Here is a 19,727-nt window from a genome sequence, read left to right on the forward strand (position 1 = left end):
AAGTTTTCGACTTAAACATACTCTTTTACATTCTCTTATTCACATCTTGTGTCTTGTGAAAAGACCTTTGAAGCCTTTGTTGTAATTGTGCACAGGTTTTGAATGAGAAACCTGAATGAGATCTAGAGGAGCAAGCACTTACTGCGGATTAGATCAAATGTCCATGCTGCTGTACTATACATGTCTAGGGGAGAGAGATGGAGAAAATTGACTAAGGGGGCTTTAAAAGTCACTGAAATAGAAAAAATGGATCAAAGTGACTGTTCAGCACCTGATACAGAACTGCATGCTCAGCCTGTCTCATCATACATCATTTTGAATAATCAAAGCTATCTGCAGTGCAACCTTTCTCTTATTTTCTTTTTCATGTTTTTTTGCATCCTTAACAAGGAAGTTCATATCCTTCTGCTTTGTTTGGATGCAACATAACTTTCAACAAATTTAAGCTTTTCAAACCGAAACATACTTAGTTACATCTCCTCTCACAAAATGCTAGCTTTCCACCTATTGCCAACTATATCAAGTAATTTAGACAAGCATCATAAGAATGTCTTCCGATGATAGAGGAAGGCTAGTTTAATCTTCTTATCCTAAACATTAAGGTAGAAAATATTTCATGATTGAGTGGAAATTTTTTCGACCTACTGAGTGAACACTTCAAAACCATAAATAAGTAAAAGCAGTTTGTAATGGATACACTTGTGTAACTTTGGCTGCAATAATTACTAATACTTCTGCTATCCGGTTGAACGGCTATGTCAGGTATGTGGTGCAAATTCTTACGTACGTCCTTGCCAGGAAGTTTTTCACTGCCATCTAGAGGAAGATACTCAGAATTCCTTAGAACTTTGTAGCTGGAAGATGAGCATTCATTCTCTGTGTGTTTGTCTCTTTTGATAGAGTTATGACAGTGTTGTGATATAGAATGTTAAAAATATAGTCACAAAACTGAAATAGATATGGTTGATTGTCTGATCTAGAGCTCATCAACGCTGAGATACAAACATTAGAGCTAATGGTATGTTTGAAATATTTATTTCAGAAATTAATTCTAAGTTTAAAAACTGTTCTGAGAAATGTCTTTTTTCATTATTTCTAGTAGTGTTTTATGAATGTTAACCACGACTTAAGTTTGCATTAAACCTTTGAAAGAAGAGTTCTGTTGCAAAACGTTTCTTCATTTTAGGAGCACGTGTAAAGTACTCTTCATTTAAGAATAGATATCTGAACAGGTTATTGTCAAAGCTAATGTTAAATTTTGTGTGTGTGACTTCAGTACAGATACTTACAAGGTAATTTAACTCAGCAAGTTACATTAACAAGTTTGCTCATGGAGTTCATAAGTTAGAAGCCTAATGAAAAATTCTGATTTGTTTTTCAGCTGATCAATGTGTGAGTCATTGCAGTGCTCAAACCTGTGTACTGGCTCAGGAAGAACAGCTGCTACAGACCAGAGACAAACAGCTGGCCAGACATGTGCTGCTGTGCTTACTTCTCATTGTTGGCCTGTTTGCTGTAAATATTTTTAATCCTGATGTTGTTTAACTCATTGAGGTGGAATGATTTTTAGGAAAGCTAGGTAGACAGTCCAGTAAAAATCTTCCAATTACTCATTAAATTCATTAAATAAATCAGAGGCTTTATTTTGATCCCTTACTGGAAGAGAGATATCATAAAATTTATTTTTCTGTGCCACATCATAAATTAAAGGCAAGTTAAGGCTGATGATGTTAGTGAGCAAGCCACACTGGAGAACCCTAAAAAAAAAAAAAAAGGAATTGTATCGTTTGGTAATTAATTCATCACTACCACACCTCTTCCCATTTTTCTCAAGAGCTAGTCTTCTTCCCTAGATGATAACCGGTTAAAAATATAAAGTGAATTCTGCTTCTGAAGGGGATTGTACAAAAAGAGTTCTATCTGATTGTGCTCGTATTTGGAACTTGGAGTTCTATGAGCTGCTTTAGTAATGAAGAATAATGTAAGACTTCATTTGAAATGGGAAAATGCCATTTTGTTGCTTTTAGTGGTGGTTTGGAGGCAACATGGTGAAGTTGGTATTGCCAAGCAGCATCACTGACTAGATCCCAGCTGTGAAGGTGGCTGCTCCTGGGGCAAAGTGCAAAATACGAGACTGTAATGCATTAGGGATATAATTTGAATTTTTAGCTATGGCAAAGATAAGAAACATCTCTTTCTGAATGTAATGCTTACAGTTGAGCTTCTTGTGGATGACAAGTAGGGGGGAAGTATTTTTATTTGAAATGGAAAATATGGCACAAATATGTAATACTGCAGAGCAAGACAATGTGGCGCAACTATGTAGTGTAATAGCTACTACTGTTGCTTTTCAGGTTCTGTTAAATTACAGAATGGAAGTTTTCCCTCTCTCAAATTTCTTGTATCAAATATTCCATGCTAATATATATTTTTTACATCTTCTATATTTAAGAGGTGTCCCAAATGTTAGCCTCTTTTAGCTGTATCTGAACGATTACACAGATACTGGTACACAAAGTGAGACCTGTTACCGTAAAGAATTAGCCTTTACACCCAAAGGGGTTAACTTTGGAGATTTTTTCCTTCTGTCAGGCATCTAAAATAGCTGAAGTGGTATGTGCTTCAGCTTAACACAATCTTAACTATGCAGAAAATACGTAGAAAGCACTGGTCTCAGCTAATCAGGCCTAAAGACAAATACTGCAAATCTGTCTGGGCTAATATTGTCTGTGTTAGGTTGAATACCGAAGTATACTTGAGACAAGTTCCTTAGGTAAACATGGAAAGAGGCAGGACCTCTTCACTGGTGTGTTTTGCATTATTTTGTTTGAAAACAAACAAGTTCTTGCCCACCTCCCCCAGCTATTGAACGTAACTAAAATGGTGGTTTAAGATGTTCATTCCTTCTTACTTGTCTTTATCTGAATAATATATTAAATAAAGGCAGTGAAAATTGTGCCAGAATCTATCAGCATGTGAAGAATGAGAAAGTGCTTTTGATTTTGAACAGTCAGGTTAGGTTTGTGGGTTTTGTTGTTGTTTTTTTTTTCTTAACAGAATCTTTCCAGTTGTTTGTGGTGGCTGTTCAACCAAGAGCCTGGAAGGCTGTATGTGGAATTGCAGTTCTTCTGTGCTGTGTTTAATTTTGGTCAGGTACCTCTCCATGTTTGTTCTGAAAATTACTTTGTTAGTGGCTATTGCAGCAGATGCTGTTACAAGCACTGTAAGTTGAAGTCCTCAAACAATGCTGAAGTCACCAGCTCCTTTTGTTGTTTTGCCTTTTTTTCCTCAATATTTTTCTTTTGCTTTGATAGCTTTCTTATCGTAGTGTGTCTCTTTTATGTGCATGAACACTTTCAAAGGTACAAATGACAGCTGAATGCCAAATGCCTATGGAAATCGAGTAGGATTTTGGCTTTATTTGTACCAGAAAGCTTCACTGGTGTCAGTTCTGTGGAGTTACTCCACTGTTAAGTAAATAGGCGCAAGATGGCTACCTGGATACTTTCACTGTAAGGCTTGAAGTTATTATCTCTTCAGTTTCAGTAACAGCACCATTAACTAGTAGCTGACAGTCGGATGTGTAATTGTTCCAGCTGCACAAAGGCTGTTTCAGTGCACACCGACACAAGGTGGCTGGGTTATCTGTGAAGGCAAAAGCAAGGCAGCGTTAGTACACGTGCTAGAGGAATGTTTCACAGATCCATGGGCTGGTGTCCCTACAAGATGCACTGCAGTATCGAGTAGTGACAGAAGTTCTGATACAAAAGCAGCACAGAAAAACGAATTAACTAGAGAGCGTTCTAGCATTCCAATTGCAGTTAGTCAGTTCTTTTTTTGACGTTAACAGACAGATTTAAATAACTGGCTATGTAAGGATAACCAGTTATCCTTGAGTGTCAGGGATCATGTCACAGCATTAGGTTTATCAAATTGTTTCTTGAAGAGTTTCTTTGATGGGCTGTTATGTACTAATCTGTCTTTCTAAGGCCCAAATGAAAAAACAGAAAGAAAATGCATTTTGAATCGTATCTAGAGAAGAGGGATACTTTTCATGTGTGTTTTGGCAATGAGTTTTTAACATTTTATTTTCGTTCTTTAGACCAAAGGTTTTGCTTAATGGTGCTTTTTCTGTGGTTTTTTCCTCCAGGGCTTCATTTGCTTTAGTATTTTTGGCTTAGATAAGCATTTAATCATTCTACCATTCAAGCGAAGGTAAGTAGAATCTTTACACTTATAGGTATAAACTTAACTATTAACAATAATCATTCTTAAAGAGTATTGAATGTTCAGTGCCGTTGTGTTCCATTTCCTATTTGTTCAATCTTCCAAAATTCTTTTCTCTCCTAGTTGTGGAGAGCTAATTGCAGTTCACTGTGCATGAGTTTTTACTCATTAGTGTCCTAATGACACTCCCGAAGACAGAAATCCCACAGGCTCCCTATAGACAAAATCTTTGGCAAATGATGGTGAAGTATGTGATTGGATCAGTGAGATGATGGATCTTCAGATTTCAGCTGATAAATTAAAACTGAGATGTGAATGCTGAACCAGATTCTGTCACCACTGTGTCGAAGTCCTGTTCATAACCTCATGCAAGTACTTTGTGTGGATGGATGCTTTCACTAGGGAGGTGTAAGTGGTACAAAGCCATCTTTAACTTAGAGCTAGCTTGGCTGCGGTGTGAATCCAGCAGCTAAAGCTGACTCCCAACTACTCTGTCTTTCCTTCTGCATGAGCCTAGAATAAAACCTCTCAGTGTTCAAAGGCCGTATATTAGGAAGATTGTATATAAAGTATTGGGCACAAAACCAGTAAAACAGTTGTGATAAGCTGTCTATGAGTTCCCTTTGTGTTCCTTAAAAATACCTCTGGTTAATTTGCTGGTTTTCTTTTTTGTTGTTGTTTGGTTTTCTTTCTTTTTTTTTTCCCCTCTCCTTTTCTTTTAAGACTTGAATTTTTCTGGGGAGGAAGAGACGCAGCTGGGCATACAGATCCCTCTGTACCCGAGGAAATCAGGATGACTTGTCAGCAGTTTGTTCGTTATCACAGAGATCACTGCGTCAAAAGCATTGTCAGAGGCAGAAGGTAAGGTTCCTCGCTGCACATATAACCTGTTACAAAGGTCACAGCTCACCTTTTGGAAATAATGAAATGCATTTTAATCTGTCTGTGGACGAGTCCTGTTGTGGCGTATTTATTCAAACCTCAAGACGACAATTAAGAATTTAGCAGTAACAGAGAAATGTTTCTGGTCTCACACTGAAACATTGAGGTGCAAGTTATCACATTATTCCATCTAGGTTTTATATAAATTGTAAAAAGTTTTATATCATTAAGGCATTGCCCCAGTTTTCTGCATTTACCTGAAGTTCAGGAGAGAAAATCTTTCTGAAGAAATGTATATGATAATGCCTGTCAGAGCATGTGTGTCTGTGGCTTTTGTCAAACTTGAGACCCTTCATTTGTTTTGTTTTGAGATTAAGGTGTCAGTATTTATGTGACTGAACGTTTACTGACAAATAGCTTTTACAGGAGGTGAAACTGTTGGAACTGATGGCAGTGTGCACTCAGAGGCCATTCAATATGTGAGATTACAGTGGTTTTAGGACCTTTACACCTTTTGAGTTCATACAGTTTCTTTTGCTCATTCCTCTCGTGAGGCCTAAACCTCAATTTATGAGATCAGCAAAGCTTTCAGAGGCAAATTATGATGCCCACATCTAGGGTTATGTATTCGGGTATGTCTAGGTGGATGAGAAGAGAAATGCATACAGAAGCAGCAGGAACAAGAGAAAGATTCTGCCTTTATTTAAATATTTACTGTATGAAATGGAGACATGAAGAGTTGTTCTAACAGGACACTTCTACTTTTCTTGTCATGTGAGCTTTTAAGCAGGAATAGTTTTGTGGGATGAGGTGGTCTTTTAATGGTCAGGTAGTCTGAAACTACATTACAGAACTGTTTTTGACAGCATCATGATTTTGTTCAGTTTCCTCAGAACTCAGTAATGTTCCATTAGAAATAAAATAATAAAGTTACTCATTTAGGAAAAATTAGCTATGTTAGTTCAAGGACTGACTTCTTTCATACCAGACAGAAAAGATGTATCAGAAAATGTTTGTTTTGAAACAGGACAGGTTTTATAGCTGTCTTTCCTGTGCCTCTACTGCTATTGTCATTTCTTGGGCTTTGGGCTGTTGGTTTGGTTGGGTTTTGTTAATCATTTATCCACCTGAGAATACATCAAAATCTGATGTTTGCTGCTTCATTGTTTTAATATTATGTTTGTGCAGAGCTAGTTTCATGTCTTATTTCTCCTTGTGAGTTAAAAGAAAGCATTCATCTTCTCCTTTTAAATATTCATCTAACTTGGTCCTGTCCTCTTTGATTTAAACATACTGTAACTGAGACCTTGTAATCAAGGATTTTAATTTATTTTGATTTTTGCTTCTCTGCTAATAAGTGTTAATACTTGCTCTGTGTTATTGCTGCTTTTAACTTAAAAAAAAATAGAGAAAGAAGTTGGGTTTTTTTGCTGTCTTGTGTAGCTGTTAATCATCTTCAGAAACCCTGCGCTTGGGTTCCATAGAGCAGATTTTAGATAACCAGAAACATTAATTGCTGCAGGTAAATTTCTCAATGGTATTTTTACTGCAACTAGGTAGATGCTAGTGGCATTTCCTCATAAATATATAAAAGAAAATTAGTTTAGTCTTGTAAAGGCTTTGTTTATTCTTAGTACTGCTTGTGTGGTAAATATTTAACTGGATATGCAAGTTAAATGGTTTTGGTTTACAATATATGTAAGCAGTTAGTGTCTGTTTAAAGCTGTAGAGAAATTACAGAATGGAATTAAAGTGCAGATTGAGTCCTGTCGCTGCGGGCATGCTGCACTCAAATCAGGTATTTTGATGCAGAAATGGTCATGCTAATGAATACATGGGAAGTAAGTATCCAAGAAATAGAATTACATTGTGTGTGTTTTTAGGAAAGTTGCTGCTTACGCTTACTGAAGTTTATTTGCACAAGCCTAAAATAACTTTGTGTGTAAATTTTGCTTCTCATTGAATGTCTGTAGGAAAAGGTAGTGAACATTGGCATGCCCCTAATATACAAAACTTGCAAATTCTCTTCTAACATGCTCTTAACTGTCATGATGTCTTTCCTTGTTTCCTGCTATTTTTCCTTGCCTTTCCCCATCGTGCAGTGATGATACCAGATTTACAGAACATGTGGGTGAATCATTCCTTTGACATACAGGTGTGGTGCAAAGATCTCCACTGGCATCTTCTTTGGCTGTGACCTGGTCAACTGGCTCATGCAAGTCGGCCTTGCCTCCGACCGTGGTGAAGCTGTGATGTACGGAGACAGACTGATGAAAGGAGGCGTCATCCAGCATATTACGAATGAATTTGAATTTCGGGATGAATATTTGTATTACCGCTTTATTCCTAAGAGATCAGTTGCGGTTGAGAACCGTTGAGGACAGGCAGTTAGGGGTGAACGTGACCACCTCCTCTGCCTTCACCACTGAAATTGGAAGTGTTTCTTTCTCAGTGCTCTCACAAAATTGTGTTATTCTCTCTTGTAAAGTTAAGAGATGTGGTTCTACTTGTGGCTATTCTGAAGGCAATGGTAGCGAGTGATATTTAGTGAACATTTCAACCAGAATGCAACTACAATGAAACAAGATGCTATGAATTTAGAGCGTTTTTTCCATTTTGAGCAAAACACATAGTAAAATGATATGTGTCACCGTCGTATTATAGAGGCATTATAACAGCTCCTTTAGTGACTGGTGCCACAACGAAAAAAAAACAAAACAGGAATGAGAGGTGTTTTTCATGTGGCCATATGTTTTCCGTATTTTAGTGTGATGAAATACTGATTCCTGTTTACGGCCAGGCTTCCCTCTGACTTCATAGAAATAGGATTTCTTCTATCATACCCCAGTTTTTACTACTCTATTCTTGTCTAACACCAGGATTTTTTTTCTAGCTGTTTATACCTCGAATCAGGTGATTTGTTTCTCCCTTAAAGACAAAATCCTCCATTTGTAAAAGTAGAATTGTTGTGAAGATGATTTCTATGTCAAAGCAGTAAAGCTGAGGAAGTATTGAGTGGAGTAAGTAATGGTTTTGTACAAACCTATCAGATCTTAAAAACATATAAAAATACCTACTGCTCCCCCAGGTTAGGAAATGACATAATGGAATTTCATATAAACAATTGGTTCTGAAATTTTGCCTTATGGTGGTAGTAGCAGCTTTGTCAAGAGTAGGTTTTTGCCTTTTGAAATTAGCCTTTCCAGTTTAATTCAGAAGTGCCAGCCTCAAATAAAGATGTCATGAAAGCCTTGGATACCTGTGCAAGGCAATACGAAACTTTTTATCACATCATAAAACCTTTTAAATGAAATAAAATTACTTTTAAACCTATTATATAAAGATTCCTAATGGAACAAAGATCCTAAAATTTTAGTATTGGTTGCCTAACGCAGCTTTCTAATAAGCCTCAAGTGTCCTCCTACGATGGTTAAATAGTTATTCCAGTGTCATTCAGATTCCTGTGCACCAAAGGCAAAAATCTGAGAATCTGTGTGTCTTCTGCAGTGTTTTGGAAAGGTTAAAGACAAACTTGTAGTGTCTGATAGCCATTATGCTGCCCTTTTAAAACTGCAAGAACAGCATTTATGTCTATATAAAAATTTTATATAGTGAAGGAAAGGAACCCAGGTATTAAAAAAAAAAATTATTTGCTCAAACATATGAATAACTCTTCTCATCCATTTTTTTAAAAAGTCTTTCCCACTTTTTTTTTAGGACATGGATTTTTATTATAGCTACTTATGCATCTATTTTGTATTAAGAATTACAAGTGATTTTAGCAGCATAAACTACTGTTCAAGAAACAATTGTGTTATGGTAACTATAACTCCATGCAGGGCACACACTGGAAAAATGATTCCTTTTACTGTCAGTCTCATTGCACTTCTGCAGTGTGCACAGAAACATAACTGCAACCTACCGCATATGTATGCTATACAAACTTGACATATTTTAATGTTTTTCAGCAATTAAATAATTGACATTTGTATCAGGCCGTGGCCACAAAGGAAAACAATAGCATATTTCCTTTACAACTGCTGAAGATGGCTACATCAAATATTTCGGAATAAGTAGATAATGTGACTTAAGAGCAGAAGCTGTCAGTATGTCTGGCTTCTAAATACTACAATTTGTCAATAAATGAGTTACTTTTGATTTCAGAGTTCTGAGCTGTTATGTGATGTGAGGTGTGGGAGGGTTATGTGTTCATGTTAAGATTTATGACAAACGTGTTTTTCTGAGAGATTTGTTAAAGTGGCTCTTAAGTTTCAAATTTGGGATTTCCTAAATCCACCCTTGATACTTTTTAAGTAGACAGAGGACTTATTACTGGGTGTTCACGCAAAGATACCAGTTTTTGTCTAAGAGCCTAAACAGATCTTTAGGAATGTTTAACGTTATCATCTACTTACCAAATACAATTTTATTTTTTTTTTTTTAATTCTTCAAATGTTCAAGGAGTTGATCTTGGGTCAGTTTTACAGTCCTATGCATAGTCACTGTTCTTGCACTCGTCTTTCTCATTTTCATCATAAAGTCCTGCCCTTGCCTCCCTTTTTATAATGGTTCTGCTATTCCCTGGATTTGAACACAACATATTCTGCTCAATGTATATTGCTCAATGTTTCTGATTACAGAAGGTTTCCTGTTACAAATCTAATGAAGAGAAAACTTTTTAATTAACTGACACCAAATCCTGTTAGATTAACTGTTCCAACGTTGTGACTGCTGATACCATACCCATTAGTCTGATTGGAGTCTATGATGGTTAATAAATAAAGAAACTAGGAAGAAACCACAGGATATAATAATCTATTTCTAAATCAGTGGGTACTTCTGGAAGCTAAGAATAGACTTTGAATAGCTTTAGAAAGTTAAGTAACTCTTTAATCTGATAAATATTTGCTTCCAGCAAGGAGCGCTGACAAGTTTTAATATAGTTGACAATTTGATGTATGTCAGTAGTTGATCTACTGATGTGTGAATTTTTGGGGGTTAGAAATAGTTTTGCTTTAAAGATGTGGTCAGTGGTGCAATGAGTTCTTTTATTTTGAAGGTGGATTAGTTTGAGATGTAGTTTCTCAGTTGAAGTTATAATTCCATAAAAACATCCACTGTACAAGTCCAGAGGAGTCTCCAGTGAAACAGTGGATATTTTTTCTAGCACTAATCTCAAAATAATTGTGATAATGGACAGTGGTGGATATAAAATTTTTAGCTTTCTAGTAGCAATTTTAGTACCTTTTTTTAATAATGATCCTTCGTGAAGCTCTAGACCCTTTAAAATAAGCTGTAAGATGTATTTCTAGATGAAATACATGCAAAGATTGCCCTCTAGAGGACATTCTGAATTTTTTTTAATGCATGATTGTGGGAGGGAGGGTAATTGATTCCTCCTGATCTCATCTTCATTTTCTGTTTTTACATTGCGTGTGTTCTAGAAGGATGAAATCCCAGGGGAAAAAAGGTACAAAAATATCCTGTACTCTGTTGGCTATCACTTGGTCTATCTCCACATATCACATCGGTTTTATGTTGTATCCCATAGACCAGTAAATAAAAAAAACTGCACAGAAACTAGAGGAACAGTTGGACTGAATCTGCCCATACTACAACCAGACCGATATGCTTAACCTGGTTAATTGCCACCGCATGATTAAGTGGGCAAGAAGTTCACTTCAAGGCTTGCTCCACCACCTTCACTACTTCCATTCCTGTGTAAATTCACTGTAGTTGCATTGTAACATAAAACTGTTCCTCTTGTTTTGCTATGCTATGTGTAAACTTGACTCATACCTTAGTTTCCAGCAGTTTTACCTGGCATTTATTGATGCTTTGAAGTTATCAAAGAGCTAGTGTGGAACAGCTGATGATCAAAAACGGGACAAAGATGCACATGATTGTCAGATAATAGACATCCATGAGGAAAACAGGTAAATACAGCAACATTCTATTAAATATACCTTCCAGTTCATGAACATCCACTGTACTATGTAAGAAATTTTGTTGGCAACACGGGCACAGAAGGTTCACAGTCAAGTCGCGCTTACTTTCAGTCTTAACCTGCTACTCAATCTTGCTGTTACTGCCACTTGGTACACATGGGATTACTAGAACTAGAGTAGTTCAAGAACCTTTCCTGACCTGTTAGTGTTTTGCTATGGATCTGAACAGTCTACTTTCATTGTAGGATCAGGAATAACAAATTCCACCAAGCTCTTGATTTTCTTATTCATTCTGCAAACTTCATTATATATCTCTTTCATTTGCCTATATGTACTTTTTTTACCAGTGGGGGAATAGAACAGCTTACAAAATGAGAAAACTGCATGTGTGTAGCCCCATCTTCAGCATTTGAGATGATTCTAGAAACTGGCTACATATAGAAAAATCATCGAAGAATGGTCTTTCTGTGGTCTGTTGTGTCTCTGTGGGAATGCTGTGTCATGTCACATACTACCACTGCAGCTCTAATGCTCTATTTCTTGTTACATGTTCTCTTCTGAAGTTTTGCAGAAGTGCTTTTGGTTTGTTATTTTTTCCTCCCAGTCACACTTTTTATCCTGCTTGATCATGTAGAAAAGCCAGAGTCGTCTTTCTTTGTTGTTTGTTCAGTTTGTCCCTTGCCACAGGTGATAAAAGTACTGTCACGTATCGGTCATTACTTTTAAACAAGATCAGGGAGGAAGTCTTCCTGGCAGGGCAAAAGGCTTTATTAAATTAACTTCACAGTCTATAATTTTGGCAAGACAAGTAATGGCTAAAAGGATTATATGAAGTAAAAAATCATTTTAAGTGTCCTTTTACGTGTCCCACTAAGTACCTGTATATATTTCTGTACCCCAACCTCTTCCTTTCTAGTTGCCCGATTTTAAAAAAGTAACAATTCAAGAAACATTAAAAAAACTCCCACATTATGTTATAAAGTGTATTGCAGAATTAATTTGACAATAATTGTATGTAAATAAGTTATTTATTTTTCGGTATCAGGGTGGGGAAATAGACAGGGAAGTGAAAATTGTGTGGTAACTTGCAGGATGCTTGCATTATTGGATACCATGTAACCAGATTCCACAACAAATCACGGTAAAATTGTAACTGTGATGTGGTATTAATATGCTTTGAACTCTTAGCCTCATTTTACACTGAAGGAGTAGAAGGTTCATATATGAAACATATCTTCATATATGAAATGTATCTTAGAATGGTTTTATTAAACAGCTGAATATCAATCTTACGTGACTTACCTATCACTTTCCTTTTTCTTCAGTGCAAGTAGTATCTTCTACATTTTAGAAAGTCTTTTAGCAATACCATTTTAATTCAGGCAATGTGAAAATCTGCTACGATTATCTTGCCTATAAAAGCTACATGTGTGTATGCTAGAACTGAGTTCTCCAAATCTGGGTTAGTTTCTGCTCTTCATCCAGAGATGGGGTGGTTCTGCAGTTTAGTCAAGCTATTGCATTCTAATTGCATCTGTTTGGCGAAATCAATCTCTGCTGACAGCTCTATGCCACATCAGACAAAGCCACTGCCTAGCTCTTAAGAGCCTTTTCAGAGCTGCTTCATACAACCAAAAGCTGTTTGGCCTGAATATGAATCCACATCTTTAAAACTGTCCATACGATCTGGTATATTGAAAATAAGATGTAATCTCTATAGCCACTTCATTAGAAAAGTTAATCATAGATCTGAACTGTACCCCATTCAAATAGTAGTTTTAGCTATATATTTTGAGTTCTTCTTCTACACACTGTGAAAAAAGGTTAACCACTTGGTTAATGTCAAGACATCCGTTTTGCAGGACTGATTCCATTTCGCTTATCTTCTGTTTCTCCAACTCCTGTATCTCTTTCAGCATCTTTTTACCTTTGTCCTGCCAAAAAAAAAAAGGTTGTATTTCACTAAAAACTATACAGAGTATGTAGTGTTCACCCTAACAAAATTCTGTTCTACTGTCCTTATTTGAACCTCTTAGCAGTTTCTAGGGTACAAGCTTGTGTGGGTAGAAGTTAGCACCATGACAGGTTTTTTTTGGTATCTTTCCTAATATCTAGCAGTCACTTCATCTCCCTACATCCTTGTCTGATGGACTGAAAATAAACAAAATTAAAGCTGCTCTAGGTATTTATGCTACCAAAATTTAAGTGGGCGTATGTCTTATTTTTTAGAACATGTAACTGTAAATAGGAGAGACACTACTGTTACAAGTAAGCAACGACCTCCCTGCTTCACCTTTGTGTCCAGCTATCTGTGTGATCTTCTCTCCTCTCCTGTCCACACCAAGCAATCATAAAAGGCATGTCCTCCTTACTGCCTGAGACCAGGGTCCTCAAGAGTTTTAAGTACTCTTATCAGGAGCTGTGTATTTGCCTGTGGCTGCTCAAGCATTTCCCCATTATCTGACTAGTGCAGGAGTACTTGTGACCTGTTGCTGTGCAAGATGAGCAGTACAGATACTTGTGTGGGGCTAGGCCTGGGAGTACAGCAAAGTGCTAGTTGCAGTTTTTAGTGTTTGAAACATATGCCTGCCAGATGCCAAGATGATGGGCTTCTGGTGCACTACAATGTTCTTCGCAATCTGTCAAAGGGCATTAAATGGTATCGCATTAACAAAATGTGAGCAAGGAGCTTATAAAAAACACCTGCTTGCATTGAAATCTAATTTCATCAACATACCTCGATAGTTTCCATAACTACAGCAGCACTTTCATGTTTTTTATAGAGCTCATGTCTTCGATCTGGCTTATTCTGAAAACGTGGTTGCTTCTTAACTGGATCATCATGACCAAATGTAGGGGAGCTAGTTTTTAATAACTGAGTAATATTGGGCACAAAAATGAACGGCTTGAATACAGACCTAGAAAGAGAAAATAGAACAGAGATCCTTTACTGATACAGTTTTGTTAAAATTGTTGAGTCAGTAGATTGCTGTATTTTCCCTCATTCTTCTAATTCCTTCTTTTAAGAAAGAAGTCTTTAAAAAAAAAAAAAAATACCTCCTAACTGATGTTTAAGTTAGTGTCCTAGCACTGTTTCACCAGGTAGGTTGGTAGATTGCATTAATGTACATTATGTTCCTCCTACTCTTTGATTGTGCTTTTTTGGGGCAGGTCGGGGCGGGAGGGGGGGGGAAGAATCCCAAAGCAAAAAGGAATATAATTAGACAAATTGCAACATGTTTCATTTAGATATTTGCAACTTTTTATCCTATGTACTTGCTGCTGCATCACCTCGCAGGATCTGGAGTTCCGGTGAAGAAGTGAACACAGGGCAGATGAGGCTGCTGGGGCAATACAGACACCATGCTTCCAGTTGTCATAAATCCACCTTCCATATTAATGCCACTCTCTTTGTCACGAAGAATTTCCATCATGATTTCAGAAGTGATAGATCCTGTTTAAGATACAATACAATTACTTGTACACAGAGCTAACTTAGAATGCCAACTAAATGGCATGTTCTCTACAAGGGGGTGCTTTTTCCTTTAAAAGGCAATGGCAATTTTAGTTTGTCCGTGTTGGCAGAAAAAATAAATCATCCTAACAGCATACCTTAATATGTAACACACTTAAAAATATTGTTTTCCCCAAAGTATTTATTTCAAAGAGTAGGCGATAATGAGTTATAACATTTATGACTTAGAAAAGGGGGAGGACGATGACACACGATGTTTCCCAGAAAAGTAAAATACACATGGCTAGCAAATGGTCATTCACACAGCAACTTTTCAGATTAAAATCAGCAGCCTGGATTAAAGGCTGAACTTTCTGAGCACTGTATGGAAGATAAGTCGCTATAATAGCTATTGGTATTTTTACACAGTTAATACCACTAGGTCGCTTTGGAAATGTAAAAATAATAACAACCGTGCATGGATTTTCGTGTGTAACACTGAAAATGAAATGTCAAGACTGTCACTTTTTTTTTCTTTTCAAATTTTAATTATCTGACCTTCCAAAGCATTTAGGCTTCAAGTTGACAATTGAAAGGATGCACTGAAGTAACATGTTCTATACTAAGAATTGAGAGATAGTACAATAGTACATCCATTTGTAAAGAAGTCTTAATCAACTACCTGTGTGAGGTATAGTGCCAAACATCTCTATGAAAATAACCCTTTCTTCTTAGGTGAAACAAAACCCCTTCCACGTGTGCCTCCGCCTCTAGCGTTCAAATGATGTTGCTGCTCATGTCGTGCACGCTGAACATGGTATCACTAGGCAATCCAATATTCTAACAGGCAGCGCTTGCAATAGTCTTCCGATTTGGTGTCCCAGTTGAATGTATGCTCATGGCAGAAATATATTAGTTTATTCACTGTTTTTTTCACTTGATGGTATCATCTACCATTTAATCTTTTAGTGTTTCCCTCAGTAAAATTCTAGCTGCATACGGATTCTTTTTTTTTAAACGGCCTTGCTGTTTCCTCCTAAAATAATCACTCTGCTGCTAATTCAGATGTCTCAAATATTATTTTTTTGAACATGATTCAGATTGCCTGTAGACAGGCATGCAGCACTACATTCAGCAAGGAAACACTCTTACGTATTCCCAGAGTTACCTAGGAAAGTCACAGAATTCAAGAAATTGGCGAGCTAGATGAATCAAAGAAATTAGAAGAAGCAGCAGTCAGTTTCTCAACTGCAAGTTGGCAACTTGTCCAGCAGGAAAGAAAGTGTTGCATATTTTCCACTAGACTTTGGTTTTTTTTTTTGTATTCCTGAAATACATTTCCTATTTTTTGAAATATAAATAATGTTTATCTAAAAATGGTCTTCACAGGGTCGGCAGCCTGGGAAAAAAACATAATGCCACTGAGTGAAAAAGCTGGGAAGGGTAGATTAAGAAACCAGTGATTTTACTGATGCTGTAAACCAAATAGCTTTTAGTTAGGGCACCTATTCAAAATAAACGTAAACAAACTGAAACCATATGAGGCTGATAACCTGAACACCTAGTGTGATTTTTAAAATGGTTCTGGTAAATGCCTGAAAATGGGGATTTAGAATGAAAACACTGATAGAATCTCAGCATTGTTATAATACACGTAAATACAGGTATTAGGAAAATGCTTTCAGTATTCAGAACCTGCAATTCCCAAAATGAATGCAGGATTTACACGATCACTAGAGCGGGATAGCAAAAGGTAATTCATTCTGACACATTAACCAAACGCTAAACATGGTCTGTCAGAGCTCAGCCAAATAAATAAAAAAACACAGGGGTGCAATGTAATTTTGGTGCAGATTAATTACTTCAGATGAGCAAGTGAATACAGATGCAGAAAAAAAAATGCCAGGTGGATGCAGTCAGAAGAGAAGTAATAGCTTCTTTCTATAGAGATCTGGCAAATAAGTTAGTGATTAGGAGCACCTGCTTAGAGTACAGAAAATTATTTTATTTGCTCTCTGTGTTTTATTAGACTACACGAGGTTAGAGTAGTACTTATAAGGAAACTACAAAGATTTAAAAATAAATATTAAAAAAAAAAGCACAATATGTTTCTGCAAGTTGTGCTGTTGTCTTAGGCCTATATGAATGGTACCAGACTGAAGTTGTTCATAAGGTCCTGATTGTGGCTGCAAACCACTGGAAGTCTGCTTTAGCCTCTTTTTTTTCTTAGTGGTACAGTAATAACATAGCCTAGCAAAATGTTTCAGAGCTAGGTCTTACGGAGCATTTAGCAGTATGGTCATAATGTCACCTCTCAGTGTTGTTACTGTAGCTGTGTGTGTTTGGTATTTGACCCTTGGTTTAATTTTTGCTCCTCAACAAATTGGCAAAAATGGATAGAAGACTTGAAGTTCAGCATTTCTCTCCTTCAGGCAAAAAGTTATTCTATTAAGTTCTGGTTCACCAAATCACATGAATGATTGTCCACATCAGATGTCTAATCATTAATGATTTAATGTAGCTCACTAAATGCTTCATATATCTTAAAAGAAAAAAAAAATCAAAACCGATACCTTTGTGTTTGTTCAGAAGTTTATAGCCTTCACAATATCGGCCTCTGGATGTGGTCATTCTGGCAGTATTTACATAAGAATACGTGGCAGCAAAATCAAATTCCTTTTCCCCATCCCACCAGCCCTGGCTTTTGGCATATTCCTTCAATTCTGGGTGTTCTCTGTCAATCTTGGTTGTTATAGAGAGCTGGTTAGAAATATTCCGTACACCTCCTGTTTGCAAAGTGAGGAAAGAATCATTTTAATACATCACATGTTTTTTCTTGGTATTTGGTTTACAATTAGCTTACTAAAGCAAGTTATGCACTGAAGAGTTGCCTACAAGATCTGTGAATCCCATGGTTTTTATTTGGCCCTCTCTTCCCGACTATATGTATCCTTGTGATTGAAATTCCACTGCCACTCAGTTCTGACTCATTTACTTTCATTGCCAACATTGTATTTCAGGTTCTGTCCTCATTATTCCCATCTTTACATTCTTCCTCTTGGACCTCCAAAGACATAGCTTGTCCATCTAAGCCCACTGGAAGAATCAGCCACTTCAGGGCCCAATGCACTGATCTGTCAGTATGACCCTGTCACCAGATGAAACTGTCATCGATTGCCACCGTCCTTAAGACCATACATACTGCTGTCATTCTCATGCTGACCTTCTTGCTGTCCTCTGTTTTCCAAGTGCAGAAATGGTCATCTCTGACTCTGAAAAGGCCTCCTGTGACTCAGCTCCTCTGTGAAGCTGCTAGCCTCTCCACAATAAAACCTTAGGAAGCAACTCCTGTTGTTTACAGGCACAAGTACCTGTCTGGAGGCTAGTTTGACGCCCTAATGAAACGCTAAGTGAAAAGCAGAGAACTGCTAATTGTCATTGCATTTGAAATGTTTAAAACAAAGAGCATCATCTATACCTTCGACTTTTTCTGCTGCCCAGTATTTTCCTGATGTCTCCAGCACCCATGCCTCCTTTCTGTCAGCTATCAGAAAACTGTTATGGTACGTAAATACCATGTGGCTCTCCATGCAGTTTCCTCCCTGTCCATACTTTTCCAGCAAATCAACTATGACAGTAAGAGCCTTTTCAGCTGTGTCCGCTCTCTCCAGTCCAAGCCTAAAACAAAAGAGAGATGTTATCTTGGGAATTATAAACTTTACATACAACTATTTCAGCCTGAGTATTCAAATTCACTTCGAATGCTGTTTCTGTGTGTACCCAAAGCTTGTATGATCTGGTAAGAGAACAGCGCAAGTTGCTTAAAGAGCTTGTTTGAAGTGGGTCCTTTGTGTCCTTGACATGGGGAAAAACAACCAAATGGAAGTAGAGAAAGGCAGGGAGAGGGCTCCTAAGAAACATGTGCAAGTCCTGTGCCAGTATTGGACTGGGAGGAAACAGTATCAAGAAGAATTCACTGCCTTCTGTAGGCAGTGAGAGTTACACTAGCACCCAGGAAGGCAGGCACAAGAATCATGGAATGGTTTGGGTTGGAAGGGACCTCAAAGATCATGTAGTTCCAACCCCCCTGCCATGGGCAAGGACACCTTCCACTAGACCAGGTTGCCCAAAGTCTTATCCAGCTCGGTCTTGAACACTTCCAGGGATGGGGCTGTGATTATTTATGTGGAGATGTGCAGCTAAGACTGAAACTTAAAAATATGCATGTGAAAGATGGGGGAAATAGGAGATTAGAACAGACCCTAGAAAAAGGCCGAAAAACTAGTTCCTGAAGTCCAGCTGTGCCATAGTTAAGAGTCTTGTTCCAGTTTAGTGTAAACTATGTAGAGAGAAAAACGTTTGATGATTTCCTTGACAGATTCTGTTCTAGTGCCTGATACCCCTTGGGCTCCCAGCAGAGATCCAACACCTGTGCCAAGAAACACTTATTTTTAACCACGGCTAGAACAGCAGAGGAGACGGACGAGCCTTCTGAAAACGCAAGCACGTATTTCCCCGCATAACTCAACCCAAACGCTTCTAAACTAAATTCCGAATTGAGCACCGTTTACCAGAAGAGCCTGTGCAAACCTTACGAGGTCCATGCCGAGGAGCGCTTCGTCGTCGCAGACCTCCTGCCGCCCCCACACCGCTTCGTTCCCGATGCAGACGCCGTGCTCGTTGGCGCCCATCTCCGCCCCCCAGAGCCAGGCGGGACGGCTCAGCACCACGGCGTGGGTCTTTGCCACTTGCTCGACTCGGACGTAGGTGCACTGCGGAAAGTCAGAGCACACCACAAGCCATCTTTGACGCCGGCGCTGTGGCGAGCGTCTCCCCGCCATTAATCGGCCCGATCGCGGGCTAAAGGCACACGGAGAACAGGACGAAAGGGGTTTCCCTCGCCGCCTCCCGCAGGAGCCGTCCCCCGCGCCCTCACCTCCAGCGCGGCGCCGGGCGGGTGCGCGGCGGCCGGGAAGTAGACGACCTCCTGCACCTCGTCCGCCGGCCGGTCCGAGTTCTTCCCGAAGACGACGCGACCCGCCGCCGCGGCGGGCGGCAGCGCCACGAAGGTGTCGCAGGAGCGGGGCGGCGGCCGGGAGGACATGCCGGCGGCGCGGGGGCAGCGGCCGCTCCTCGGGGCCCGGCGGTGGTGCCGGCGGGGCGGGGTTGAGCGGCGGCGGCGGCGCGCCCCGCAGGAAGGCCCGCCCGCCGACCCG

The 19,727-nt window shown here is 38.6% G+C and overlaps 2 protein-coding genes across 3 annotated transcripts in view; one reads left to right on the forward strand and one right to left on the reverse strand.

Annotated features, from left to right (window-relative positions):
- The window catches only part of GPR155 (G protein-coupled receptor 155), a 31,184-nt gene extending 21,917 nt beyond the window's left edge, over positions 1-9,267 (forward strand). For both annotated transcript variants that reach the window (XM_086615521.1, XM_086615519.1), the window contains exons 12-16: positions 1,382-1,515; positions 3,058-3,153; positions 4,151-4,215; positions 4,951-5,088; positions 7,265-9,267. In XM_086615521.1, the coding sequence (XP_086471647.1) occupies positions 1,382-1,515; positions 3,058-3,153; positions 4,151-4,215; positions 4,951-5,088; positions 7,265-7,487 (656 nt within the window). In that variant the 3' untranslated portion in view covers positions 7,488-9,267. The remainder of the gene's footprint in view (positions 1-1,381; positions 1,516-3,057; positions 3,154-4,150; positions 4,216-4,950; positions 5,089-7,264) is intronic.
- Positions 9,268-11,807: 2,540 nt separating this feature from the next.
- On the reverse strand, positions 11,808-19,615 carry SCRN3 (secernin 3). Its single transcript, XM_086615522.1, has 7 exons — positions 19,448-19,615; positions 19,102-19,283; positions 17,990-18,189; positions 17,085-17,297; positions 14,349-14,511; positions 13,795-13,975; positions 11,808-12,991 (listed from the first exon to the last, which is right to left on the reverse strand). Exons 1-7 carry the CDS (start codon positions 19,613-19,615, stop codon positions 12,836-12,838), a joined length of 1,263 nt encoding a protein of 420 aa, XP_086471648.1. The 3' UTR covers positions 11,808-12,835.
- Positions 19,616-19,727: the final 112 nt, after the last annotated feature.

The sequence above is a fragment of the Tauraco erythrolophus genome, chromosome 8, assembly GCF_009769465.1.
Source record: "Tauraco erythrolophus isolate bTauEry1 chromosome 8, bTauEry1.pri, whole genome shotgun sequence".
Lineage (NCBI taxonomy): Eukaryota > Metazoa > Chordata > Aves > Musophagiformes > Musophagidae > Tauraco > Tauraco erythrolophus.

What these genes read in the sequence shown, in the direction of transcription:
- SCRN3 (XM_086615522.1), bottom strand. Translation starts at nt 19,615, where the DNA reads ATGTCCTCCCGGCCGCCGCCCCGCTCCTGCGACACCTTCGTGGCGCTG. An exon ending in CTCGGCATGGACCTCGTAAG is followed by an intron (nt 18,190 to 19,101) that starts GTTTGCACAGGC and finishes CTTTTGTTTTAG; the next exon opens with GCTTGGACTGGAGAGAGCGG. An exon ending in TAGTTATGGAAACTATCGAG is followed by an intron (nt 12,992 to 13,794) that starts GTATGTTGATGA and finishes TTTTTTTGGCAG; the next exon opens with GACAAAGGTAAAAAGATGCT.